Raw genomic sequence first — 27878 nt, 5'->3', positions numbered from 1 at the left:
GCCTGGCTGCCTTGTGCAGAAGAGCCCTGTGGTTTTGATCAGTTGGGTGTGTATGGTTCCAAGAACAGAAGGCCGCAGTTCTCTTAGTTCTCTGTCTTTGGTGGTATCTTGTGCTTCTCAATTGTCTCTGTGCTCACTGATGAATCTATTTGCTGCAGTCTGTTTTGCAACAAAGGCAGAGCCAGGGGGATGGAAGTGATGAAGCTCAGCCTCCCAGCATACTGAGCTACTTGGCTGCCTGTGATTTCGATGTGCATGGGAGGAGCAAGCCTTGCACCCCAGCAGAGACAAGCGAGGTGGACTCGTTCAGCTCTGAGGATCAGAAAGGGATGGAATCCAGAACTGCAACTCCAGCTCTAGACCACAGGACGTTGCCATTGGTGATGATTCAAGAGACTTGTGCAGAAGAGCGACAGCATCATCTTCCAGATCGCACAACTCTGGATATCCTGAAGAAGACGCCGTGTGTGGATGGATTTCCAAGTAACCCACCTAGTTTTCTGAGTCGTCACAAAGGTGGAGATTCTTTCCACCAGACCAGAAACCACCGTCTGACAGAGCATGAAGACTTCAGCCAGAAAAGTTTGAATGCTGCACATGACCAAAAACTAGATGGACATACAAAGTCAATTGATAAGACTCTCCAAGAAGTGTTAAATTTGCTGAAATCATATAATGTGGTGCAAGCTCAGCTGGAGAAATTGGAATACCAGGTTTCATCGCTGAGAGATAAATTAAAGGTATGTTGGAGTTTTGCTCTTGGTAGATGGTGTAGCTTCCACTGTTACTCCTAAAACTGAAGAGGTTCCATGACTGTGGTGGATTTGAGGTAATGATGTAGCAACAGCATGTTCCCGAAAAGTAAGTTTGGCCACCAGAGGTCAGGCACTGCTCGGAAAAGACAACCCTGAGAGCTGACTACACAGGAGCCCGCGGTTGAACAGCCTCTCTCAAGAGGCAGCCTGCAGGTGCTGTGTGCAGGTCAGTAACGAGGAAAAAGAAATTAAGAAACTGCCTGCAGTCGAAGTGGAAGCGAGCCTGGGCTCAGCAGGCTCTGAACAGTGTGTCACGGCCTCTGGATTTTGTCTGCCTCTAAGTTTGGTTGATGTTTTCATGTTTAGTCTGGAGATGACTGCATCAGTTCAAACCTAATGTTTCTCCAGGGTCACACAGCTTTTGCAGGCAGTTCAGACTGTCTGACAAGTCATATGGTGCTGAAAACATATCTGTCTTTAGAGGAAAGGTCCTGGAGAAGAGCTTTCTGCAAGCAGTGGCTTATATTGCAAACCTGGTAGCGTTGTAGTATGTGGGGCCAGTGTGCAGAGGTGGTAGATAAGATACTGTAAGGCTTCCTCTGAGGTCTGGAATAATAAACAGTGTTAACCAGAGCTCTCACAGCAGCCTTTCCAAGGGGGAGAAAGTTACTGGCCCCATGAAATCCACTATTGATGTCAAAGTTCTTGGAATGCAACAGACCCCTAAATTAGTTACTTCAAGATGTAAAGCAGGGAATAAGTGAAAATGGCACAAGATGCAGAAGAAATCAGCTCTTGTATCAGCCTGAACAAGCAGGGAAATCCAGGGAGTAATACAGACAGATCAAAATACAGAAGCACGTTCTTAATTCAGTTAGAACGTTATTTTTGGATCAGAGCCTGTAGCAGGAGGTAACTCCTGATGTTGTAAGAATGAAATCAGAAAAGCAAATTGATTTGTTATTAAGAGTGATTGGAAAAACTGCCAAGAACTCATGGGAAATGGCTTGATCACCACAGATAATGGTATCTTCCCTCCCATTCCATCACAGCTAGAGACACTTCATCACAAACACTCATCTATGGAAAGCTTAATGGTGGAGACAGTACTGGAAAGTTTTGACTTCCTAAACGCTGACTGCAGCGCCGATGAGCTGTCGTTGTTCGGAAGCGTACGGACAGCCAGTATCAGGTATGTGTCTGCAGCACTTCTTACAGGGGTAAGGAGGGCTGATCCCGGGAATGCTTCCTGACACACTGTGCTTGGCTGAGTAACAGCTGTGCAGAGCTGCTGCTGGTAGGAACATCCAGGACAGAAATCAATTGCTCTGAATACTCTGAGAGTCAGAATAACCCAATTGGAATGGCAGGAAACTTAAACTTATGGAAAACACTGCGGGATGGTGCCCACAGAGTATGATGGAAGTGCTTAACGTGTAGGGCTGCTAGAAACAGACTGCAGCAAACAGGCTGATCAGGATGGTGCTGGACAGTGCTGCCCTAGTGAGGGAGAGGGCTACAAGTAACTTACAGATCTCTTCTGCCTGTTGCTTCTTTTGAACTCAGTTTTGCAAGTTGTGTAGCACTGAAACAGAACATTCCAGAGCTATGAGCCTGATCCTGGGAGACTTATTACATTCCCGATATCAGTGAATTGGGAGACACCACAGGATTTGTCTTATGTGCTGCTTCTCAGTGAGCCAGCAACTCAATTCATGTTATCTGGAAGCATCTTTTACTAGTATTGGTTCTACAGAATGGGATTTTGTGGGATCAACTGATCTGTCTTTACTGTACTGGAAAGAGTTATAGAAATGAAGTCCTCATGTTTTTAAGAAGTGTTATCAGTGCAATAAAAAAGGCTGAGATCTGTTAAATGCCACCTGGTTTGTACTTCTGCAACTCGCTTGAAGGCTGTTATTGAGACTGCACATCTTCAGTTTATTTAGCTCTGAGAGTTTTAACTCTCTGCTATTTTCTTTCCTCATCTCAACAGCACATACAATGACACCACACTCCAGTCCCTGAGCTGTGACACGAGAACAGAAACAAGAGATGTAACTACTGGTGATGATAACTTAGACACGCTTTTGATAACTCATCTGAAGCTGTGCAAAGGCCTTTTGCAGGTAAGGAACAGTCTGTGGTTTTGATTCTAATTACAAACAAAAGCGAATATGTGGCTGGTTCCTTTATAAAAGGAGAAAGGCTCAAAGTCCAGAAAATGCAGTGTGCATGCTCAGAATGTGTCATACAAAACTCTGCTGCTTTATTTCAGCCTCTGGGTTTTGCTGAAGCTCTAAGTAATACCTTTGTGCCCCAAGCAGGCTGCTAATGCAGTAGAGCAGGTTTGGGTCGAACTGTGTATCGATAACAGGGGAATCAATTTCTTAATGAATGAAAACTGCTACTTCTAGAACAAAACTGGCAGCATGTAGGCAAGAAAGAAGCCTTGCCTCCCCTTGAGACCTCATTCCTCAATTAATTTCAGTTATAGTGCTCAAGCACATTATCATCTTCCTCTGATGAGGATGGGCAGCAAAGGACAGTGTAACAGTTAGTATTGATCTGCTGTGCAGTTGTCAATGGACGGGGTGGGGAAGAATCAAGTGCCAGACAGCCTGTGCCAGCACAGTGTGATTCACTCATCCTGTTCTGCTGAGGAGGTTTGCACTCAGAAGGACCCATCTATGCCATGATGGGCAAAGAGGCCTTTTGAGAGCAGCTGTGTGTTTTCTTATAGATTACAGGAGTTTGATTCCAAGAACAAACCCTCATTCATCTTGTGCTTGATACTGCCTTTGTTTCAGCTACTAAGATAAGCATGTTGTGTTTCAGAAACTGAGCTCACCCAATGTAGCCCAGGTTGTCCAGAGGAATATCCTGGAAGAGGTATCAGAGCAGACGCGGGTCCTAGGGGATGTCCTGGATCTGTCTGTTGAAGAAAGTGAGTAACTGCACTATTCCAAGGCATGCCTGAGGTGTGAGAGGGGCAGGTGGCTCTGCTTGAGCTTCCCCAGACCCATCAGGGTTTCATCCTGGATTTTGTACACAGTCACATAATTAAACCAGCTTTTAGGCCTGGATTCTTAGGGAAAACAGGGCTCATTGTTTGCTTGGTTTTCCTCTGCAAGGAAGGAAAGGATTTCAGGAAGTTTTGTCTCAAAGAACTGGTAGCTGAACTGGTTTGTCTTAGAAACAGGGATGTTATGGATGATGGAGTTTGCAGTCAAAGAACAGCATAACACTAATAAAATCCTCCTTTATATCTCTGCTTTTACGTAGTAACCGAACAGCCCAAAAGTTTTTGGTGTGCAGTTTGTCCCATCTCAGGCCTTCCCACTACTAAATCACTTCCATTGGCTGTTGGATGTGACAAATCATAAAGGCCCAGTGGGAGACTTTGAGGACTTTTGGTCTCTCAGGAATGCAGGTTTTAACTGGAAGCATTTGCTGACAGATTTTATGCTGAAGGCTGTGAGAAGAAACTTCTCCGTGGAGCAAAGCTCTGAAAGGTCTGTGGTACAGCATGACAAGGAAAGTGTAGGAGTCTTAAATGAAGAACACAAGTTCAGTATCTTTGTAGGTAAGAGTGGGAAAGGGTTTAAATAATAGCGAGAAGCAGGAATGCAGGTTTTAACTGGAAGCATTTGCTGACAGATTTTATGCTGAAGGCTGTGAGAAGAAACTTCTCCGTGGAGCAAAGCTCTGAAAGGTCTGTGGTACAGCATGACAAGGAAAGTGTAGGAGTCTTAAATGAAGAACACAAGTTCAGTATCTTTGTAGGTAAGAGTGGGAAAGGGTTTAAATAATAGCGAGAAGCCACAGAGCTTCAAGTCCTCTTCTGAAGTGCTCTGCTTCAAGTGCTCTTCTTCCTTTTGAAGGAAAGCATGACTCAGCCTCTGCACTGAGGTTCAGAGTTCTCCACTTGTGAAGGTACATAAGACAGGATCCTCTAAAATGCTTGGCAATAGCACAGCTCTGGTTGATAGAAGTGGAAAGAGTTAAACTCACAGAAAGTTCTTCTGAAACTTGACTTGGATAAAATGAATTGACACAAGGCAGAGATGCTGCTACGTGTCTCATTCAGGTCTTGTAATGACAGTTTAGGAGCTCAACCCAAGCCTGGTGAAATCAGTGCTTGCAGATGTTAAAATACTTGGCAGCAAATCTCCAGCTTTGAACAAAGCCGTCTACAGAACACAAACACAAGTCAATGCTGACACATCTCTACATACACCATCTGGTGCCTCATTTCTCATGTGAAATCCAAAATCTGCTAGAGCTCACTGTCTTTGAAATGTGATTTTTCAGTTATTCAGAAGATTAAGAAGAAGAAGCACTATCTGAAGATGTGGAGTGACCTTGCAGAGCCTGGCAGCATCTTGTTTGCTTCAGCAGAAAGATTCCGTCACGCACTAAAATACACACTGATGCTCAAAGTGAAGGAGAAGTACCCCCGTCAGTTAGAAGCAGGTACTGAGCTGCCACTCAGGCTTCCTTTTGTTGCATGACTAAAAGTTGTCTTTGTGTATTTGAAAACTAAACTACAACTCCTACTTCACTTGTTCGAAGCAGTTTACGTTTAACCAACCTTTCCTTTTCTCCTGTGTTCTTTCCCATGTTGCTTCCAGTACTGCAGAGGTTGCTAGAGCAGATTGTCACCTGTGATGGGCTGCTCCCCTCCCTGCCCCTCCAAACAGAACTAGTGACTTCATTCCAATTTTACAGCTACCTGGAGAAGCACCACATCACCAGCCTGGAAAAACACTTGGGAAAACTTGCTAAAGAAGGTAAGGGCAGTGCTTGGCTCCTTCCCTTGAACTGGCAAGCCCAGCAGCTGCTCTCCAGGTTACTACTCAAGGTCTGCTTTCAGAGCAGAAAACAGCCCAACCATTGCATAGACAATTCCCCTTATGATCACGTAATTTTAATTAGAACAGGAAGGACAAGCTTGGCTCCTATATCTAATGGGGTATAAACAAAGCAGAGGTGGGAAGGATGGGTTTATCATAAGTGCTCTAAAAACTGGGTCTGTGAAAGTCTGAAGTTCAAGCAGAAACAAAGTTGGCAGCAGTCGAGGGCTGGCTTCAACGCCTGAGTGAATGTCTGTAGCTCTGTGACTGTGCAGCTGTAACCAGACATAGGTAATAGCAAACACTTTCGGAGCTTACACATGAAGCAGGAGCCCAGCACGTGACAGCACTTACAGCTTAGTCTGTGTCAGAAAAGAGTTATTTTAAAAACAGTCCTGATATTGGCTGCATCTTTAGTCTTGTTTTGATGCAGACGAGTCATTTGCTGAGGAACTTGTGTGCTGCTGGCCAGTGAGGAAATCCTGGGCTATTCTTCAGAATGGAACTGCAAATCCAGTGCCTGAGCTCATCTGTTTTAAAAGACAGAGGCTTTTCTCTTTGACCAGGACAGCAAGACCTGTCAGGGATGGTTAAAGCATTTTGCTAGACAGTGTTTTCCTCACTGTGGAAGGTCTGCTTGTCCTAATGGCCAAAACTGTAGGAGAAGATGCAGTTCTTTAGCACTGCATGTTGTACTTGATGCACCCAAGGCTTCACTCACCCTGTGAACCAGTAGGGTGAAATAATCTCTGCTCCATTCATCAGATGGTCTTGGCACAGGAGGAAATGAAACAATGACAGAGAGAGAAGACAGGATGGTCAAAGGGACAGTTGTCCTGATTTGCTTCCTGCCATGCTTGGCTTGTGCCTGAGACATGTGAACAGCTGCTGGTGGCTAAGGGAGACCGAATTAGGGGGGTTTGTCTTCTCTTGGTACTGTCTTCAGCTGCCCTTTCTCTTGCAGTGATGCTGATCGAGGAGCTGCAGTGCCCTGGGCGGCTGAAGACTCTCAAGAAGCTGAAAGGAAAGCGGCTGAACAGGCCCCCGCCGCCGGCCCCAGCCGCTGCCGCAGACGTTGCGGCTCCTGGGGCTCCTGCAGCTGGACGACAACCACCGCGTCAGCAAAGCGGCCACGGCCTGTCTGTGCCGTGTGGCAGCGAGCAGGAACTGCAGGGAAAAGGTAAAGGCCGAATTCTTCCCGGCTTGTCTGAACAGGTGCTGAAATACACGGATCTTGTGTCCTGGAATAGTGCTGCTGTCCTCTGATCTTCCCGGACCGCCTAACTAGAACCTAAACTACACCAGTGCTCGAGTGACTTGTCCGTGTCCTTTATTCAGTTTCAGCTTGGTAATACCAAGGTCAGGCTGAATTTCAGTGTGTGATTGTGCTGTAGTTTATAAAACCTTTCTTTTTCTCTTCCATTCAGGCTCTCTTGTTTTACACGGATGCTTTAGCTGACTCTGACACAAGACTTCAGCAAGCTGCATGTCTGGCTCTTAAAAACCTCAGAGTGAGTATTTACAGCTCTGTTCCTGCTGTGTGTGTCTGGCCAAAACTGCCACATGCAAAGTGTATCTAGCTTTTTTTTTAAGCCAGCAGGATCACTTTTTCAGCTTGTCTTAGGAGTTAATGAATGATTTGATTGCCAAAGTTACAAACTATTTATGCTGCTATTCAAAAGGCAGCAGCAGAGGGAGCTGCAGGGATCTGGGGGTGTCTCGATTTGACTGGGGGCACAGTAGAGTGGCCGAACGGGTGTGTTGTACCTTCTACAGCATTGGTTTTGGTGAAGGACAACAGCCACTGTCTGACTGGGGGACATCTTGCACGTGTCAAACTTAGCCCCAGTGAGCTGTATATGGAGTCGGTTCTAAAGCTTTAACTGTAGAAATTGAAAGTTAAATCAGTTCATCTCATATTCAACACAAGCTGCTTATAGTCAGGAAATAAAAGTAACATTTGCATTGCTGCTGTAAGAAACTGCCAGAACAGATGTGAAGCTTTCCAGCAGCCACAGTTTGCATACAAGGCATTACTGTGAGCACAGTTTCTACAGACAAGTCACAAGACAGGCCCAACAAATCAGTCTTATCCTCAAAGTCAGCTTTGCAAAGCCACTGCTGCCCCTGCACAACCTGCAGCTGCCCTTTCAGTGAAGGTCCTGACTGGTTTGTGCTGATTTAATGGTGCTGCAGCAGTGAGCTGCACCTGAGAACTTCTGCACTTCTTCTATGCCCTGAAAGAGGAGAGGAAGTATCATTCCTTCTTAAATTACTGAGCAGGATCAGAAAAATTACCTGCAAACTGCTCTGGGGGGAAGGTGACAGTAGAACTTGGATGCAAGAAGAGATGGGAGTCGGTGTGGATGAGTTTAACTGGCAAAGAATGTTCATCATGGTGCTTGCTGAAAGGCTGCTCTTGCTGTTCTCACACAGGGTGTTGAGAGTATCGAGCAGGTTGCCCACCTGTGCCAGTCCGATGCAGAGGAGGTGAGGAATGCAGCCAGGGAAACAACGCTCTCCTTTGGTAAGTCTGTCGTGCTACTACTTAGTAACATGAAATAGTGCAGAACCAGAACAGGCCTGAACACATGTGGGACAATGAAAATACTTTATCAACAGCTACTTCATAACACTGAGATGAGCTTTGTACCACAGGCTCTGCTGGGTCTGCAGAACAGGACCAAGGCCATCACTGTAGGATAAAGTGCTTTAAGAGCCACTGAAGTTTTTAAGAAGGTGGCAGGTAACTCCTGATGGTGCTGCCTAACAGCAGTACTGGCATCAGCAATTTTCTCCTCCTAGATCTTGCAACAAGGACGTTAGAACCTGGCAAGTCACAATAAAGCCTCTTCCAGCTGAGATTAGTGAGGATGACTTAAAGGTCTTTTAAATGTAACAGAACATCATCAGACTCTTCAGGTCTGGTAGTCTTATTTAGCCACCTACAAACTGCCTAGTTACTTCTAATTTTGATGTTCCTATTCTTCTTCACGTGGTTCCACTCTGAACACTGGAGGAGTAAAGAGAGCAAACAAAGTGGTTTTACTGGTCCATGTTCTGTTACTTCACCTGGACTTGGCAGGCCTGCAGTGGAGCTGACCTGCCTGTGAAACATGAGTGTTCCCTGTGTGCTGCCATCATTTGTGCTTCTGCTGAAGGCAGAGAACTGCCCAGGCTGCCCCTCTTGAATGCATTGCTGCTGGGGAGGGCATCCAGTTTATCCAGAAGATAGATAGCCGTTTCCCTCTTCTGTTCTTCCCCAAACCGCTTCAGTTCACACTTAGTTCTGGGGATCTCCAGACTTGCTTCTTGGAAACACTCAGATTCACGTGTATTGCACGAGTTTTCCAGCTGTGATGTTCCAAGTTGTTAGTCATGTGGAAATGTTTACAGAAGGCTGATTTTTCCATGGCGGCTTCTAGTAGTTTTTGGAAAACTATTCCCTTAGAGATGCGTTTGTCACTACTGAGAGTTCTTGTTGTTCTGAGCAAGGTCACAACAGCAGCATTTCCAGAGAATCCCGTTTTTCAGTGTGTTTCTAGCTGCTTTCTCTTCCTCAGTGTGGGCTGTCTTCTCTTCCTCCACAGGTGAACAGGGCCGGCAAGCCTTTGAGAAGATGGACAGGATCTGCTGTGAACTCAGAGACACCGCACAACAGGAGGCTGAAATTGAAATCACAGTGTTTTAGCAGTGGAGGAGGAGCCTTCGTGTTGTTCCCACAGCCCCACATGGGTACCTGAGGAGCTGGTTGTGGTGTCCATCAGCGCCTGGTTTACTTACGCCCTGCTCTGTGCTGTACGCTGACAGAGCACAGGTTTATTCCCGAAGGGGCAGAGGATGCAGTCTGCATGAAGCAGGTGGGAATACTTTCTTACTCTCTCAGCACATGACGAAATACCAAGTGCTGGACAAATGAAAACTGGGATCTCCTAGAATATGGAACCAGTTGAGTTAAACTCCCCGTCTCACTGGAATCGCCTGCCCCCGCTCAAACTAAATCAAATATGAGCTATTTTTCTGTAAAGTATTTTATTTATTCCTTATAGAGGAGAGAAATGATCACTCTCCAGCAGTCCATCTAGAAACCAGCAGCCACCGGGTCATTTACAGCAACTGCCACCTCCATGAGAGACTATCCAGTGGCACTGCTTGGCGTTCCCTTTCCTTGTACAGTTCAGTTGCTTAACGAAAGCCTCAACAGCCAATTTCACCATCACTGTAGCTTAGGGCAGGGGCAAGCAAGGACTGACGTGTCTCCTCAGCAGTTACTGTATGTGGCCCGGGCAGGTCTGACAGATACGGACTGCTCTGGATAAGTTGTTTTTTTTGTTGTTGGTTTTAAAATGTATTCATTTAGCCATAGATCAAAACTTCTCATAATTACACATCGTTGTCAGGCTCCTTACTCAACATTGGCTACCCTCCACTGAGCTCACTATGAAGAGAAGCCTGGCTTCAGGTAAAATACTTGAAAGGGTTTAGCTTGTGTGTATATATTTTTATATATAACTTTTTCTATTCAGTATTTATTGTTGGATTTCATACTGTTTTCTAAGTTCTAATAAAACATTTGAGGCAAGTTCCTGTGAGTGCTTCATGGTGCTGGGCACAGGCAGACAGGGGAAGGAGGATCTTACCTCAGTGCTCGGTGTCACACACCGCTCCTTGTCGGTCTGTCTAGCTCATGCTGTTGCGGCTGAGTTTGGAGCTGTGCAGCTTTGCTCACACAGCTGGAGGCTGTACTGGAGTGCTGGGTAGCAGGACTGTGGTGTTTGGGTCATGCTGTTCCATAGCAGAGTGAAACCTCACTGGCTGCTTATCTGTGCTGTAACACTGCTTTTCATTTACAGATGTTTTTTCTAAAGGCAGGGAAAAGAAGTTCTACTTTGGTAAGTTCTCCAGTGCCCCACGCTTGTCTTCCCCACAGTGCCCTGCCCCTAGAAGGGGATAGGGCAGCACAGTCACCTTCTTGCCTGCACAAGGCTTTACACCCACAGGTCAGTTGCTGGCAGCTTCAGGAGCATGAGAACTCACTCTGGCTGCTGATATACCACCAGTCTATGGAACTAGTGACAGTTCTCTTTCCACTTGTAGCTTCCCTTAAAGATATAAACCAAAAGGTAAATACTTCAACCAGCACAGTAGTGGGATGGCTGTGGGCACAGGGACACATGGGAATACCTTCTCCCTGTCACCTGCAGCTTTGAGTTACAGCACAACTCAAACTCTCGGAAAACCCTCTCTGCTTGAGTGTTCCTACACTCATGTTATTACACTGATTGCCTGAGCCAAGCCAGTTAAAATCTAACTGTTTAAAGTGAAAGACTAAAGGAGGGCGATGGATGTGTCAGGGACAGTCATGCACTTACCTCTCTCTCACTGGAGCTCTGACCTACATGAAAGTTCTTCATTTAAATCCCATTCCTCACCAGCCCCCGCCGGCCCTGCTGCAGGAGCGGCTCAGGCTCGAGCCAGCCCTGACCCCTGGAAGAGGGGAAGCAACACCACTCACGTACCTTCTTTAAAAAAAGAGTTTTATTGTTACAACTAAAATGAGAACTGAAAACTCGTATGGGAAATTGAAAAACTGTACAGTTTACTCGAACCTGTGAGGTCTTTGCAGCGCTTACACAAAAGACAGAGACCTGAAACTGTTATACCAAAACATTGAGCTTTTTTGGGTTTTTCTTTTCTTTTTTTTTTTTTTTTACAAAAGTTTATTCTATGGCAATCTGTAAAAAAGAAAGACCTGATGAGTAAATATTTGCTTAAGGCATATAGCAGAGCAGCTCACTAACTTTCTAACAAGTTTAACATGGATGTTTGTCCATTTTCCAAGAACAGGTTAACCAATACACCCACTTTGAAACGCTACTGTATATACACACCCAAACTACTACATACATATACAGGACATCGAAACAAAAATGCTTACAGTTCAGTATGATAAACCTTACACACACCTCACCAGGCTTGGGGGACATTCCATGGCCAATCCCAGGACAGGGGATGTTTGGAACAGAGGGAGAAATAGCAAAAGCCAGGGGCAGGAAGGGGGATGGTCAGAACATTTATTGGCTGCAGAAGCTTTCTCTTGTTAGAGTGAGTTGTTCTGCATCCAAAGGAAGGATGCTCTGTTTTCCTGTCAGGCCTAAAATATAATACTCCCTCCTGGGAACAGGACAGTTCTTTAAGTTACAGTTCCTGCTATTCACATGGGCCACTGCTGCAGGAGCTGCATCTCTGCAGGTCACAGCAGGCTGTCACTGGGCTCTAGCACGAGGTCTTCCTCTCTTCCTCTTCCAGTGGCAGCACAGGCAGTCAGCCCCTGAAATCACTGGGCCGTTGCCTGCCCCAAGTGCCCTGGGTGAGGTGTGGTTAGGGCTTACTAAACTCTCTGGAATGTCTGTACTATACTTACTCAGCTGAAATGAACCATGCTGAACAACCGGGTTACACTGAGTACGCAGGAATTCAATAGGAAGTCATGCCAAGGATTGGGCGAGTACATGTTATCCGATAAACACCAAACCAGTCTAGCGCTGAACGAAGGGACTTCCAGCAACACCCTTGGAACCACAGCCACTTAATGATCAGGTCATGCAAATATAATTTGGGCACATCAGGAAGCAGAAATATAAGTTCTTTCACCTTTCAAGCACATGGTATTTAATCAGGACACTAGAAGACTTTACATGCATTTTAATACAAACGGGGTACAAATGTTGCCTTAGAACAATATTCTACCAGATGATGGAGAGAATAGTGGGGACAAAGCAATCACATAATGTATCTTAAATACACAGATGAGCCATTATATATTACCATTTTTCTATACTCATTTTTCATGTTTCCAATAATATAACTAAATATTGACTGATTACAACATTCCTCCTTTCAAGTACTGGTCTGACCAACAGTCTCACAGGTAAAGTATTGACTCCCAGTACTACCTGAGGATTTATTATTGTACTTTTGAAAAGCCCTTGATGCAAGCTTAACAAAACACAAAATAGAAGTAACTCCCACCCCCAACCCCCCACCGTTCACCAACTTATTCACTGAAGGAAGAGCTACACCCAGACAGCTTTGCACAAATAAATATGGAGTGGAAAGACTTACATAAGTTACTCCATAGCGATGCTTGCACTGAGAATGGTGGCTAAGTGCTATAACTCTAGAAAGACTTTAGAAATAAAAAGAACTGATTAGTAACACTGTTGTAAATCAGCTGTCATGGTTTCAATCACTACAGCCTCTGGTAGTGAGTTTACTCCTCTCCTCTGCGCCATGACGTGAGCAAAGACACCTTTGCTATTCTTCTATTAATAATTTGGTACTACAGGAGGAGCAGCACTGACTAAGCGTTAGTGCAATGCTGACTTCCAGTCACAGTTCTACCAATGCACCCAAATCCTTATTTACAAGCACTTTACATGATCCAAGTCCCAGGCGCGGCGCAGGGTGCTCCCCATCCCCTGCTGCAGAGGTGCAGGGCTGCCCCTCGCACCGCTCTGCCCCGTGGTGCTGAAGAGCAAATCTTCAGCCAAACTAAAGCCAGTACATTAACTCTTTGCTTTGAACAAAGCAGCAGACAAATGCTTGCATCAGATGCCAACGGGTACGTTCACAGACCAACATGGCTTCTTTTGAGCTTTTTATGTCTTAAGGAAGCTGCCACAGCATTAATTGCTCTGGATTTACTGCAGTGCTTTCCTGCTCGTTGCCTGCGGTGCCTCCGAGCACGTCACCTCCCCGACCCTCGCAGGAAGCTATTCCTTACGGGGCAGAGTGAAACTGCCTTTTACATTCCAAATGATGAGGTTTAAGCACTGGTCCATTTGAATGCCAGCTGCACAATGCTGGTGGACACGTTTTGGTTGAACTTCCCTTCCTGTTTCTCTCCCTCCCCTCAACCTCTCCTAAGCCAGAATGTAAAAGTAAAACCAGCTTTACAAAGGATGGTGCAATGTAAATAGGCGCATGTGCAAGTAGAGTGCAACAAAAGTCAATGAGGGGATACTCTTACTAAAGAAAAGGAAAAAAAAAGAGCTTGACATGTTGGGATACCCTGAGCAAATGCAGAAGCCTGTTTCTATAAACACATGTAAAACAATAAGCTCTTTAAGAACAGTTATGCCAAGATTAAATATATCAATACCACAGGCACTGCCCACAACTCAGTCTGTAATGATGAAGTGAGTTAAGAAAACCCCGAAACCAAAAACCCCAACCACAACACCCGTCCCCTAGTGCCCTCCCATTCCAAAAAGGTACATTCTTCAGGTATGTGGGGTTCTTTTTCTGTTTTTGGGACCTTGTCAATAAGTCATGTATTTGGTTACAACACTTGGAGAGTACAAGCAAGTTTCACTTGTGCCTAGTTTTTCTGAAACAAAAGAAAAAGAACAAGAACTGGCTTTTTAAAAAAGGCTAAAAACAACAATGTGTTGTAATTCTACTATTGAGTTTTTTAAAAAAAAAAAGAGGAAAAAAAAGAAAAGGAAAACAGACTATTTGGCATTTTCTCTGCTTACTCCTGAATATTTTAAGGCCCTGAGATTAGAATATTATGTTCTTGGGACCACAGGGCTAGATAAAACCCTAGTGCATCAATTCTCTCTTTAAGCCCTAACCAAAGTTCCGGCCTTTCAAGCTAAGATCTACCTCCACTGAGACGAGGCTCAGGCGCCTCCGTTCACTTTCCTTCAGAGGAGCTGATTACAAACCCATGGTATCGGTGGTGTTTTCTGCAGGGTCGCTCTTGCTGGCACGTCCATCAATGAAAACACACCCTGTAACAGAGGTAAGCTCCCGCCGTCAGGAAGGTGAACATGCATATATTCACTAGAAATGGCTTCCAGGTCGTCATCATGTTCTCATCATCCTCTTCTGAGCTCTCCGACTTCATCGACTCTTCTTTGTGGGGCGAGAGACGCAGATTTTCACCAACAGTTCTCCTCCGAATTTCAGTGTCTTGACTTGTACTTAAGGACAAAGAAAGAAACACTCAGTACTGGAGGGAAAGAACCGTTCAGTGCTGGACTCTCCATCCATTTGGCTGCTCTGAATACAAGCAGTTAACGCGCAGGATGCCAGTAACACCAGGCCAGCGGACGCCGTCCGCTTCCACTCCACTCCGCTAAATCAGGAGTGACACCTAGCGGTTAACCAGGCAGAAGCCCCGGGTTCTCCAAGGTCATGAACACAGCAAGTCCTTACAGTTTAGGCTACAATGGCAGGTAGAAAGTCCTCTGTTCATGAGCCCACTCTACTCCTTTCATCAAGAGTAGCTTTGCTTGCAATTACTTTCACATTTCTGAGTGTGGCTAAAGCCAGTCAGCCTAGTTTTCAGCTACATGACTAATACTGCCCCTGCAGAGTGAAAGAACTCCTCTGTAAATTAACATATACTGCACGTAAATCAAGACTGAACCACCTCATTATGCTGTCAATTTTACTTCAGCAGGCTCCTGTAAGAGGCCCTGGCTTATGTGTGGAGTTAAATGAACATGAGCACAAGAGCTTTAGTAAAACGATTTTGGGTTGGAACTATTACACTAACTTGATCAAGGTTTGTTCAAGCCCTTCTGTATGAAAAGCCATTTATGAGCCAACATCCTACAACCTCTCAACGCCAAAAGCCAACTGGACACTCTTCTTGGGACAGTTAAAAGTGGGGAAACTAAATGCATTACCTGTCTGTGATCAGTGGCACAGATGAATGAGCTCTGCCATCTGGAACCATCTCTTCCACAGTGCTAACCAAACACCTAATCTCTTCCTCTACTACTTGATGTTTAGGAAGGAATTCTGTGTGTTCATGCATTCTTCCATTGTGCATTTCTGACGTTCGCTTTGGTGGTCTGGGAGGTGGTGGGGTATGTTCAGGTGGTGGGTCCAGGTCTTCATTGGAGAGCTCTTTCCACTGTTCCTTCAGGGAAGAAAAAGCCCTATTAAGCTTTTCTCCATTTCTTTTACATAAGCTACTATAACTTTTAACATGGCAGGGTCCTTATACTCTCCCTGTTCATGTGCACTGGTAAGAAGGAAATTAAAGAGACACAAGAACTCCAAACCTAAGCTACATCCAGTAGACAACAGCTTATAAATGCAAGAAATTATCACCTACTTCTGGAAAATTCAAATAGTGCAAACCAGAATCTGTGTTGCTGCAGTTCTGCCTGCAATAAAACAAGCTCAGAGGATTTAAACATGATACTGCAACTTCTGGCATACTAGAAAATTTGTATGATCTGAAACGAAGCACAAGGCCAGGGAAGCCAGTCTACACCCCAGCTACGGTGCTGTAAAGTACACAGGGCCACCGCTTGTATCACAGGGACTTCTGCGACGGTTCTTACAGACAACACATAGGCCATGACAGACTGTAAAGCACTGTGTTTAAGAACCCCACAAAAACTATTGAAGCTAAAGCAAGCATGAAATGTAAAGGTTTCTCTATTCAGCTCATCCCACATATTCACTCGAGTTAAAACAGGCTGTGCAGCCAATAGGACTCACTTGCACTGAAGCATCTCCCATAATGAATTTTGCCCCTTCAATAACAGCTAGGTAGGAGAAGCGGAGCTGGTCTGCTGTCTGTATGAGCCCCATGCGGTACTTCCTCATCTCCAGGAGAACCTGTTTAACGTCCACAGAAGAGGGATCTTTCCGTTTGTCCATCTGAAGATAAAAATTTGAAACATGCTTTATGCTCTGAGGAGAGGCACAATGACTTGTTTTGTAGTGGGGCCTTCACATTACCCTCCATATAAACTCACAAAAAACTGGTGGCAGCAGCTATGTATTGGGTCCCTAAAAAGAAAAACACGGGGCCTCCAAAATGCTTTACGTTTCCCCCTTTTGGCCTTTTTTGTTTTGAAAATATAATTAGGGAAAAAAAACCCCACACAGGACATTTTAACCTAGGCCTGGCTTCTTTGTATTACTGCTCTCACACAGGGACAGAATAAAGCCAAGGGAACTGCAGTTTTATCCTGAAGTCAGGACAATTTCCTCCCGCCTACAGGCAAAGTTGACTCTGTAAAAGGAAACACATTAGATTTATTTTACATTGTTCCAGGACAGTCCACACTGTTATTCAGCAGACATCTAGGGATTTTTTTAAAGCATGAAGGCAAAGCCTATCTTTGTGAATTGCTCTAAAACTAGAGACTCCTTTTCCCCAGGCTCAGTATGGCCAGTGAGGAAGAAGATCTGCCTTGGAATACGCTTCCAAACCAGACTATGAATAAGATAATGGGAAATAGCATGCAAAATAATTCACAGAACATACCACAGCTCTTTGTAAGCCTGCAACAAACCATTCCTCAAAATAACTCTACAGACATAGCATATAATCTGGAATAAGTAGTTCTTACCAGTAGAAGACATGTATCAACCAAACAGAAAGTTCCGGATCTCCCGATTCCGGCGCTGCAGTGCACCACAACAGGCCCGTGCTCCGGGTTAAGCGAGCCAGACTCCCTCACTTTGAACAGGAAATTGAGGAATGAAGCAGGTGACTCCGGGACACCAAAGTCAGGCCACGTAGTATAATGAAAGTGCAGAATCTCTCTGGTTTCCTGTGTCTGTAAAAACAGTATTTAGGAAGTGTTTTAGCTTGGATACACGAGTCACAAGTATTCAAAAGCACAGTTGCCTACACCAATGTTCTAAGCAGCAAATACAATTCCCCGTGCATTTCCCTAGCAAATAGTCACATATTTAAACATTCAGCTTCAAACATTTTTACCTTCAAATCAGTTTCAAATTTTGTGCCTTTGGAAAAATTCTAGCTACTTCCTTGGAAAATAACTCTGACTTCCATGGAATAGAGGCATGTGCCTGCTCAGCCTTGTGTGCTACTCAGACTACATGGCTGTCACTACGTCCTTAGAACAGCTGGCTTAAATTCAACTGTCAAAGTTCCACCAGTCTGAGGGAGCTCTTACAGCTGCACAGCTAAGAAACTAGTAACAAATAATTATAATGGAGACCTCTGAAGGTCTCCATTCTGAGCAAAGAAAATCGGGTAAGTAAATTTACTCATTTCTAGCATGGCTCAGTTTACTCAGTAGAGTTCAGTATCACCACAAGATAGCTGGCACTGCCTTCCAGTTTCTAATGACAGCTACATAATTTCCAGATTTCTCTAAATAAAGTACCTCAAGGTCTAAAAGCCCTTTACACTTTCTGCAGACAAAGCCCTTATATTATCACAGCTGTTTCTTTATAGGTTTGTTCCCAACTTGAAAACTTTTTCCAAGACTACTAAACCACTGGTGCTCACATCCTCCTAAAGCACTAAGCTACAACCCTCAAACATGTCTATGGCAGACATCACAGTCAATACACACCACAAACTACATCAACTAAATCCTTACTCAGGCATAATTTAGTCAAATTCATATCTGCTGTCACGCTTCCTGGCAAAATGAAGTGTGTGAGATGCTAACAGATAAGCAAAGGAATAACTCTGTCTTCTAGTAGCGAGCAGTACCAGGACAGGACAGAACTCAGGCTAGCATATCCCAACATATACACCTAGCCCAGCACTAAGGACCTAAGACATTATCTTCAGTGACCTGCATTCAGTGGAAGTTAATGGTGCACTTCCTTAGCCAGACTCCTCAAGGAGCTTTTAGATCAGCCCTCACTGTTCCAGTACAGGGCAGTGTTGGAAGAAGAGAGGGAGGGTGGGAAGCAGCATGTATGCTTTCGTTTTGGTACTGTGCAAAAGAAAAAGATGAAAAAAGAAGAGGAAGAAAAAAGAAAAGAAACAAGGAAGAAAAGAAAAGGATGAAAAAAGACAAAGGAAAAAGGAACACAATAAAAGAAGAAGGGGAGAAGAAAGAAGACGAAAGAAGAAGAGGAAGAAAAAGGACGACAACAAAAGAAGATGAAAATGATTGTCGTGGTTTAAGCCCAGCCGGTAACTCAGAACCACGCAGCCGCTCGCTCACTCCCCACCTCTTCTTTCCCCCCCCCGCTCCCGGAGGGATGGGGAGGAGAATCGAAGGAATGTAACTCCCACAGGTTGAGATAACAGCTCTCCAGTAACTAAGGTATAATACAAACCACTACTGCTACCAATAATAATGATAAGAGGAATAACAAGGGGAGAGGACACAACCGCTCACCACCCGCCGACCGATACCCAGCCCGACCTGAGCAGCGATCTGGGCCTTCCAGGTAACTCCCCCCAGTTTCTATACTGGGCATGACGTGCTGTGGTATGGAATACCCCTTTGGCCAGTTTGGGTCAGGTGTCCTGTCTCTGCTTCCTCCCAGCTTCCCCTCCTCTCTGGCACAGCATGAGACTGAGAAAAGTCCTTGGTCAGAGTAAACATTACTGAGCAACAACTAAAACCATCGGTGTTATCAGCGTTGTTCCCAGACTGAAAGTCAAAAACACAGCACTGCACCAGCTACTAAGAAGGAGAAAAAATGACTGGTACAGCTGAACCCAGGACAATGATAAAAGAAGACTGGGATGAAAAAAAAAAAGACGAAAAAAAGAAAAGAAAGGAAAAAAGAAGAGTTTTTCTCTTAAAGCCAGTGGCATGATCCTTGTATCGAGCTCTATACAGCTCATTGCAGGAACAGGGCTAAAACAGTTCCTGCTTTCTGATAAAGGCCATCAATGCAAAACCTGAATATTTAAGCCAACAAAACCTGAAAATAAACCTCAGAACAAGACACATGTAAATATGTACCTTAACAGGACAAGCAATTATTTCAGCTATAACACAAAAACACTAGAACATCTGCTAAGTGATTTTATAAAGGATTCTCTGGAAGACAGTGACAAACTAACCTTCTCGCTCCATGTATGGCTGAGACATGAAAATGACTGTAGTTTCCCCAGATATGTTTCATAAATATTCAGGAGTTTTATTTCCACAACACAGAATCTAGAGGCTGAAGAACAACCTCATGCAGAACCACCAATTCCAGAGCAAAATGTGTTATAATTCACGACCATCTTTTTCAAGGCCTTGTTGATGAGGAGGCGAATCTCACCTCAGAGAGACTGACTGGTGCTAGTTTCAGTACTTACTGTAAGGTTTTCCAATTCTAGCTGTCGTACTGTGTAATAGGATTTTATATCTTCAGATATCAACGTTAGTTTCAAGTTTGTATCTTCAAAAAACATTTCTTTCTCCTCCTTCCGTGGCCAGTACTGTGCACACTTGACCTAAACAAATGGGAGACGTTTATATGTCATTTATGTTTGCGTAAAAGGCAAGGAATATAACATTTTCTTATGAGATAATTTCTTCATCTCCTTTTATTAACATGGAGCACCAGTTCTAGTGTGAAGAACAACAGTCTTCCTTTATGTTGCAGAACCACAGCTCCAACATGAACCTGTTGTAAGAGTCAAATTATTTTGACCCCAATTGAATCATGAAAATAGCCAAGGATCGAGGACGGGTTTGCTTAGGTAGAGCTCTCTTTCCTCTACACATAAGCTCAAAGAGTGTGACTTATGGAATCTAGTCAAAATCACCAATGCCATTATTTGTTTTAGCTTGTGTCAGAACAAACAAAACCACAAATCTAATAACTGTCTAAGTATAAAAGCTCTCACAACACTCTGCCAAAATCTGAGTTTTAGTCTACTCTGCATTTTATTTATTACCCTCATGTCAAACATTTTAATTTCAAAAGAAGAGATAGATGCTAACAAGAGCAGAACATACTGTGAAAAGCATTATGTATTCCACGAAGAAGCTACATATAGAGAATTACAACACTGCTAATTTGCAAGTGTAACATTAGATGAGATTTTGGGTTACTCCATTCACTTACCAAAGAAATAAAAATAGCAGTGAGATCATTTGGATTTTGCATGGCACAGTTTAGAAGTAAAGAGCCAAACAAAAACCCTGCATTCAGCAAACGTTCCCATTATGTACTTCTGACTGAATTTCAATTTTCTCAGTAAAGTATCACAGAGAGCTGAGTTTTGCAAAGCCTGCTACATGCTAGGAGCTGAAATGAGTCAATCAAATAGCAAAGTAGCACATTTTGCAGTGAAAAATTAAAACTAAGAACTAAAGAAACTCATCAGCAACATGAACAGGAAGCCTGCAGTCAAGTTTCTGACAGTTAAATTTAAGGATATTGTGACTGGGAGAACTGGCCAGCTTCTTCTGCCACTAAGCACCTCTGACATGGGGTTATGCTCACCATCAGACCATTGCTAAACATGCAACAGAATGGAATGCTGGACATGCCTAACGTCTCTTTCATTAAAGGGCAAATAATATGGGTTTAAAGTTGATGTGGAGGAACAATGAAAAAAACATTCTCAAGACTCAGATGGTTTCTGACAGGATTGTAATAAGTAAGAAAACTCTTCAGTAATTTCTTCATGGACTAACACCAGTTCTGCTCTGACTATTTCTAGTTCATATACAGAATCCAGTCTCTAGTTTAATCAGGGTGTAGAATCCATTATAATTTGCTGCACTTTTTCTTTTATTGATGTTAAAGAGGCAGCCGCTGGCTTTACGTCTCATTTCTCCACCAAATGTGTCTGCAAACAATATTTTGTTGTGCTCCACTGTAGGTCCCCCACTGCTGCTTGCTGAGAAGTGTAAGCAGCCTGCCCTGAGGGATCTCAGGAATTCATTTTGTTCAGAACTATTGGCAGTGCAGAGAACAAGCGGGAATGGTTGGAAAGGAAGAAACTATTGAAAATATGGTTACTGCAACTCTTTTGAAGATTAAATTTCACTTGCACTACAAAAAAAGCAAAACTCCAAAAATTCAAGGCTGCACTTTATTAAAACACAACTCACTGCACAAGAATTTTCCTGATTATTGGGAATTCTTTCCCGATTATGCTGAAGCATGTACCACCCAGTTATCACTGGTGAATACCCAACATACCCACTACTCCTCCTCCAAAGTATCTTTATACTGACTGCACTGTAACATTCAACTTCAAATTGTGCATTTCTGTCTTTAAAATTGCTCTTGTCTGAAGTTAGCACAGTTGCCAAGTCCACTTTAAGGATGGCAGATGTGGAATTAGCATAGAGGCAGAACTCCGACCCATGGATGAAAACCATGCCTGGTGGTTCCTGTCTTCACCATCAGAAAGGCTGAGGCACTTCCTCTCAAGACAGCATCTACTCTATGTGCCAAAGGAATCCAAACCTTTTATCTATCTGAAGATAAATTACTTCAAACAACCCCAATTGTTTGTTCATCTATTGTTTCCCTTTATCTTTTGCTTGTCTTGTTCAATGTAAACTTCCTAAAATGTCTGCACAGACCTTAGCCCACCACTCTTGTCATAGCAAGTAAAGCAGTGGCTTAACAGCTGGTTCCACATCACCCAGAACATCACTGCTTGAGGTAGATACCAGGTGAAGTCCTTCCAATCCTACCTCCATTCTCCTCAGCCCTCTTATGAATTTTGTAAAACAATGACACTGGTAGAGATACAATGTGCCTTACTGGTACCTTTAATAATCAGAGCTCTTACTGCATGAAGGAAGCCTGGAGTCAAAGTGCCTCTCTAGCTACTTCAAAACCATTTCATAATGCTTGTGAATGAACACTTGCTGTAAATCACCTTTGAGAGGTGCAATCTGTGTACACTGGGAAGAACTACATTCAGATACCTAGGGTAGCAATAGAGAACAAATTCAGGAGAAATGAGGACCTACAATTACAAACCAAGTAATTTTCTGCACTAAGATTGGTTCACTGGGTATTCAATTCTAGGCATAATTTCTTAGATAAAATAACTTACGGTCATTTCCTCCCTACCCCCACCCCATTCTTTGGGTTGGTTTTTGTTGTTGTTCTGCTTGTTTGGGTTTTTTCTTTTTTAAAGAACACTGAATGTATGCAGTGCACATCTAGCTATGTGCACTGAGCACATAGCTAGAACTGAAGTACTTACAGATCCCTTTTCCATCACTCTGTTCAACATGACAACACCACGGCTTTTCTGTTCCCAAACCATCTCCCAGAAGTGACCACAAGTATTTGGCAAAGGTCCCTGCAGAGACAGAATCCCCAGAAATAAGCATTATTTTCTGTTAGTGTCAGTGCAACGTTCCTCAGTAAAAGTTACTGCACTAGGCAGTAAAATTTAGACATGTAACAAGCAACTTCTCATTTCAAACTGTAAAAAAACGCAGTGATACAGCTTTAAGTTCCATTTTCCCACTATGAGTTTGCCCATGAAAGCATGGTTAATCTTCCCCCCCGCCCTGTCTGTAACAGGAAGAGAGAAGTAGTCTCATTTGCAAGAACAGAACTGGGAGTGAAAAATGCTGAGAATCTTCTTAGGAAAGGTATACAAAGCAATGGGGAAATAAAACCTCATTGACTAAGAGCAGAATTAACACCTATGTTGAACTATTCTGCTATACATCATCGTTATTCATAATACTTGAAAATGACTAAACTGAATGGACATTCAGAAGACTGAAACATCACTAACAAATTATATGGTTTTCCAGAATCTTCATTGATCTGCTTTGGGACTGAAACAATGCCAACTCCTTTTAAAGAGTACTATCTACTCACAAAGTAGATTTTGCTGTAACTGTGTGTTTGTGCTATGTTCCTTTGGTGTTTTCTGCTCCAAAACCACTGCTCTGAATCTTGGACAACACAAGCCAGCATAGCATCATTGTGCTTCTCATATATGCTATCCATCACTTTGCTCAAGCAGAACAGCAGGTCAGCGTCCTCAGGAAGAATGACTAGATTTAAATAAAGCCACTCAAATCCATTAAATTTTGGACCACAATAGAAAACTAGTACCAGCTTAGCTGCACATCTGACTATTCCACATACCAGTTCAACCCTATGATCAACCTCCCCTGTCATAAGTGGAGTAAGAGCTGTGTGCACGGAATCATTTTTATACTGAACACTGTACTGTCCACTTCTTCCTTAGAAGATTTATCTTTATTCTCTAGAAACAGGAAGGAAGAGCTGCTGCTGCTTGAAAATATTAATCCCAGTTCACCTTTATCTAAAGTGTGGAAGGAGGGGTAAAAAAACCAAGGCAAGATTAAAGACCAGGATAGGCTCCAGCAAACTGAACATTTAGGACAAACAAGAGTTCTGGCACAGTTGCTGGCTCTCAGAAGAAGATGACAGGCTATCCGTGTATTTTTAAATCTGTTATATAGATAGGTGTGGAATTCACAGATTCAGTGAAAACCAGCCACTTCCACCCCCCAAATTCCCATCACTGAAGTCAGTATTAATAGCTTTCCTCTCTCACACTAAAGGTACAAGCATCAGCACTGCCCAACTTAGGCCTTTTGGAAGTTGTGGTTTTAGGAGGTACATTATTTGTAAATGCTGTAGAAACATCACTTTCAGAAGGATGTTTAACAAGAAACACATGATAGAGCATTCTGCTTATTTGAAACAGAAGATCAGGTGCAAGAAATTCCCTAATATGTTTTAGTTAACTTTTGCCCCACTCAACACAAATACTTGTTACATTTAAAGTATGTTATTTCATACAGGTTTTCAACATCTTTACATTCATATATACAGTTCTGCAAATGTGAAGCCCTCCCATTAAGTGAGGTTCACCTCTGTTCAGAGAATTTATCAGGACACTTAAGACCAGTGGTCTGAAGCCCCTGTGCTGATGTTCCGTGTAGAAGCATGATTTGTTTCAATCACATCTAAATGCTGCTTTGTCATAAGACAACAAGCAGATTTGTAGAGGTATGTTAGTTTGTAGCCTAGATGGGTCTAAAGTCAAATATACCAAGTGGCCAGAACACTCCCCAAAAGGTCACTCTGCGCTGACAGGAAGCAAGAGGGAATATGTAGCACTTCTGTAAATCTGTTCTATGTGTATGTTTATATACACACACAGATGTCAATATGTACTTAAGAAGCTTTACAACAAAGAAAACAAACACAGTAAGGCTAAAGAAAACTCACGAAAACCAACTCCAATCACCATATTATTTTTATTATCCACTGCCAGCCATTACCTGGGTAAGAATGTAGCTCCTTTGGGCCTCTTCCATTTTTATCAAACTAGCGTTGATATAGTCATTGTCACCTTGGTTTAGCTTAATTCGACTGTGATCAACTGCAGCATAATTAGAAAACACTGGTTAATGTATATGCAACACAGCACAATCAAGGCACAACCTCATCAGATGTTATGATCAAAAAAGCCTAAAGAGTTTAATGACAGGTAGCACAGAAGTGTTTGCTGGTGCTTATAACTCTGAAAATACAATACAGGTCCCTCAAGAACAGCACTACAGCAGGGCAGTAACAGATGTCGCACTTCATCTTACAAGAATACATTGCAAGAATGGAACTATTTGAAGTAACCTCCAGGGTAACTTGCAAACCAGCTCACACTGACCTATTTGTACAGTTAACAAGTTACTGTTTTTAAATAAATCTCATTACACAACTGCTTATCTTTTGCAGCTTAAACATTCAAACCCAGCTTGTTCAAGGTTGTTAAGGTTTGCCTAAACATATATTGGACAAACAGAACAGACTTCTTCTTCTTACAGACACTTTGCTACTGTTCCCAACCCAACCACACCGTCACGTACAGAATGAACAAAATTCAAGAATTACAGAAATGCGATTTCATTGCTCTTTTGTTAGTCTCGGCTTGCTCCACTTGGGATTAAAATAAACCAAAACACCAACACACACACAAGAGTTCCCACATATTGCAAGAAAGCCATGCAGACTGGAAGCAGTATTACCTAAAGGCAAAGAGGAACTATTTGTTACTCACATCCCCAAAGATTAGAACTGCTTAGTGAATCAAACTATGTGCAACATTACTATTCCCAGTTAACTACCCCAAAGACTTCACGAACTTTTAACTACTAAGTTTAAGTATCCTGATATACTGTAATACTCTTGTCTTTGAACAGCAGACATCTGCCCAGTTGTAGACAGTATAGAAACTCTGCATTTAAAACAGGTGGCAGTGCTGCACCCTTGAAGAAGGAAAGAAGTTCCAGAACAGGCACTGTCAAAGAAGGCAGTTTACTGAGCCAGCTCTGAACTTTCTTTAGTGTCTAATACATTAAGTTTTATCTGCTGACCATTTAACTACTGTCCTGTACTTCCTTGCGCTCTGCATGTTTTGACTGTCGCAGTCTCTCTTGCACCCCAAAAGTTCAGACTTCCCTCTGCCTGGCATGCTCTGTATTATTGCCTTTGTATGCGGGATCATGAAAAGGAGGACAGGCAGCAACACCAAACTGTGCCTTGTCCAGAGGACACATGCTCAAGGATGCACCCGGCACCAGAATATGTAACAATAATCATTTCAGAAACAAAGGCCTCACACTAGTGAGACCACCTTTGCTAATGTTCCCTCTGCTCTAATTAGCTTAGACTTCTTTCCAGAAATCATGTGTTTCATGCAAGACTGTTTCCCATCTCCCAATAGAAGCAGTTACACTATATTGACTAAAAGGATGCTCTAGTAAGTACACTGACACAGAAAGGAAACTTGCCATCTTATTAATGCTACTTCAGCCACCACTCTTGTCTATCTCTAGCACAAGAATTCAAAGGTAAAGTAAGTTCCTTTCTTCAGATTTGTGCGCGCTAACACAGAACCTCCTGCATGGTGCTCTAGTACAATCCTATGGATATAGCGGCATCCTGTGACATCTATCTCATAAATACGTTAACAAAAACAACCGTCTTGGATGCGTATCCCTCTAACATAAATCTTGTCCTTGCAAAGAACATTTGGCTGTTACAAGAAGTCATTAGAGGCCAACAGTCCATTACAAACAATGGAAAAGAAAGTGTACTTACAGGGGCTGACATCTCTGTACCTATTTCTATTTTTGTTTCTGGGATGTTTGGCCACTTTACATGGAAAGTCACTGGCTTCGTGCCTGATGTCCTGAAACAAACAAACAAGGAAAAAAGTCTTAGATATTAATCTAATATCATCATACCGTTAGTTATTTTAAGACAAATACCCATTTGATTTTATATCTTCACATGTTGGAGTTCTGGACCGAAAGTACCTTGGGCTTCATATTAAGAACTGAATTTAAATTTATCAAAATACAAAACTAACATTATTTGTGCATTAAAATGTTATTAGTTTGCATAATGAAGTAGCAGAACATTTACCAGAGATTATGCCTTTACATTCCTGATGGAGCAATTGCTCCCACTATCACTGAAATTATCAGTTCAACTTGTGACTCAGCAGCAATTAGAAAATGTTGATTGTCATAGAAAAAAAAAACCCTTTTCTACCTCCCTTGGCTTCAAACACAGTGTCTAAGTTGTCTAAGATCACTTGCATCTTTATCTTATCAGCAAGATGTCATAAAGCTGCAAATGGTGAAAGGTATTTGTATCCAATTCATATACTCAGCTAAAGCAGATATATATATATATTTAGAGTTTCGGATGGTGCACTGATGGCTGAACTGTTATATGCACTTGTTTTCAAGATGAGACGATTTCAGAAGTTAGAATAAGACTTCTGCTGTCCTTGGACATTAATTCCAATTTGTAGAAACAGAACTGCACATTGTAAATAAATACTGTGTCAGTATACAAAACATTATAGTGCTAGAAACTTCTGGGTGAAGAGCTTCGATTTAACTGAAATTAATGAAAACCAAAGGAATGGATTTATCATAGAACTGGTATTTCAATGGCATAGTAAGTGTAAGAAATCCTGAGACAGACATTGTACATGAAATGAATATATGAATCAAGCCCAGAGGCCACTAAAAAAAAAAAAAAAAAATCACCCTTAAAAAGAAATTATGGAGGTAAATTCATGCCCTTTCAGTGGATGACATTAATTTTGTTAAATATTGTCAACTAAATGAAGCAGAGTTCAAAATTAATTAAGTTTTCTGTCCGGATACAGCTATATTTGAGCATGGTGTTGATCCACACCCACTGTGACCAGAGAACAGGTTTCTGCACACATAAAGTCAGTGCATTTTGGAGGGCTGCATGTGATACATAGATCACCTGCACAGAAAGGCTGGGCACTCCTCTATGAATAGTTTTACATTAGCTCAGGCTCCGATTCAAATCGTGGTAACTTTCCAACATTAGAGCAGGAGGATTTTGTACCAGCCCAAAAATCTAATCCCTAACATACAGGCCAAACTGAACTGGTTTTCTGCTCCTCTCAGTTTTGCACAAATAATCATGCATAATGCTGACAATTCTTTTTTTAAATGCATTATATACTGCAGCTTATTATTTGTTCATCTTT

At 42.9% G+C, this 27878-nt stretch overlaps 2 protein-coding genes across 2 annotated transcripts in view; one reads left to right on the top strand and one right to left on the bottom strand.

Moving 5' to 3' along the window:
• FAM65C (family with sequence similarity 65, member C) overlaps positions 1-9302 on the top strand; it is a 29876-nt gene extending 20574 nt beyond the window's left edge. Inside the window, 11 exon segments of the mRNA XM_010018141.1 lie at positions 159-740; positions 1808-1947; positions 2752-2884; positions 3594-3702; positions 5070-5231; positions 5390-5548; positions 6576-6661; positions 6663-6791; positions 7039-7122; positions 8048-8138; positions 9202-9302. Of these exon segments, the coding sequence (XP_010016443.1) occupies positions 159-740; positions 1808-1947; positions 2752-2884; positions 3594-3702; positions 5070-5231; positions 5390-5548; positions 6576-6661; positions 6663-6791; positions 7039-7122; positions 8048-8138; positions 9202-9302 (1776 nt within the window).
• A 4571-nt stretch (positions 9303-13873) lies between these two features.
• Positions 13874-26531, bottom strand: PTPN1 (protein tyrosine phosphatase, non-receptor type 1). The gene is made up of 8 exons (XM_010018140.1): positions 26438-26531; positions 24619-24719; positions 22545-22643; positions 19680-19817; positions 16999-17208; positions 16139-16300; positions 15313-15548; positions 13874-14601 (listed from the first exon to the last, which is right to left on the bottom strand). The coding sequence occupies exons 2-8, from the start codon at positions 24652-24654 to the stop codon at positions 14394-14396; spliced, it is 1089 nt and encodes a 362-aa protein (XP_010016442.1). The 5' UTR covers positions 24655-24719; positions 26438-26531; the 3' UTR covers positions 13874-14393.
• Between the last annotated feature and the right edge of the window lie 1347 nt (positions 26532-27878).

This window comes from Nestor notabilis, unplaced genomic scaffold, assembly GCF_000696875.1.
Source record: "Nestor notabilis isolate BGI_N333 unplaced genomic scaffold, ASM69687v1 scaffold9637, whole genome shotgun sequence".
In the NCBI taxonomy this organism is placed as follows: Eukaryota; Metazoa; Chordata; class Aves; order Psittaciformes; family Psittacidae; genus Nestor; species Nestor notabilis.
This window is presented reverse-complemented; position numbering and strand designations above follow the sequence as displayed.

Coding starts and splice junctions, on each gene's coding strand:
- PTPN1 (XM_010018140.1), bottom strand. CDS start 24,654: ATGGAAGAGGCCCAAAGGAGCTACATTCTTACCCAG. Junction 17,209..19,679: donor TAGAATTGGAAAACCTTACA/GTAAGTACTGAA, acceptor CTGTTTTTACAG/ACACAGGAAACCAGAGAGAT. Junction 14,602..15,312: donor GTGCCACTGATCACAGACAG/GTAATGCATTTA, acceptor TTTGTCCTTAAG/TACAAGTCAAGACACTGAAA.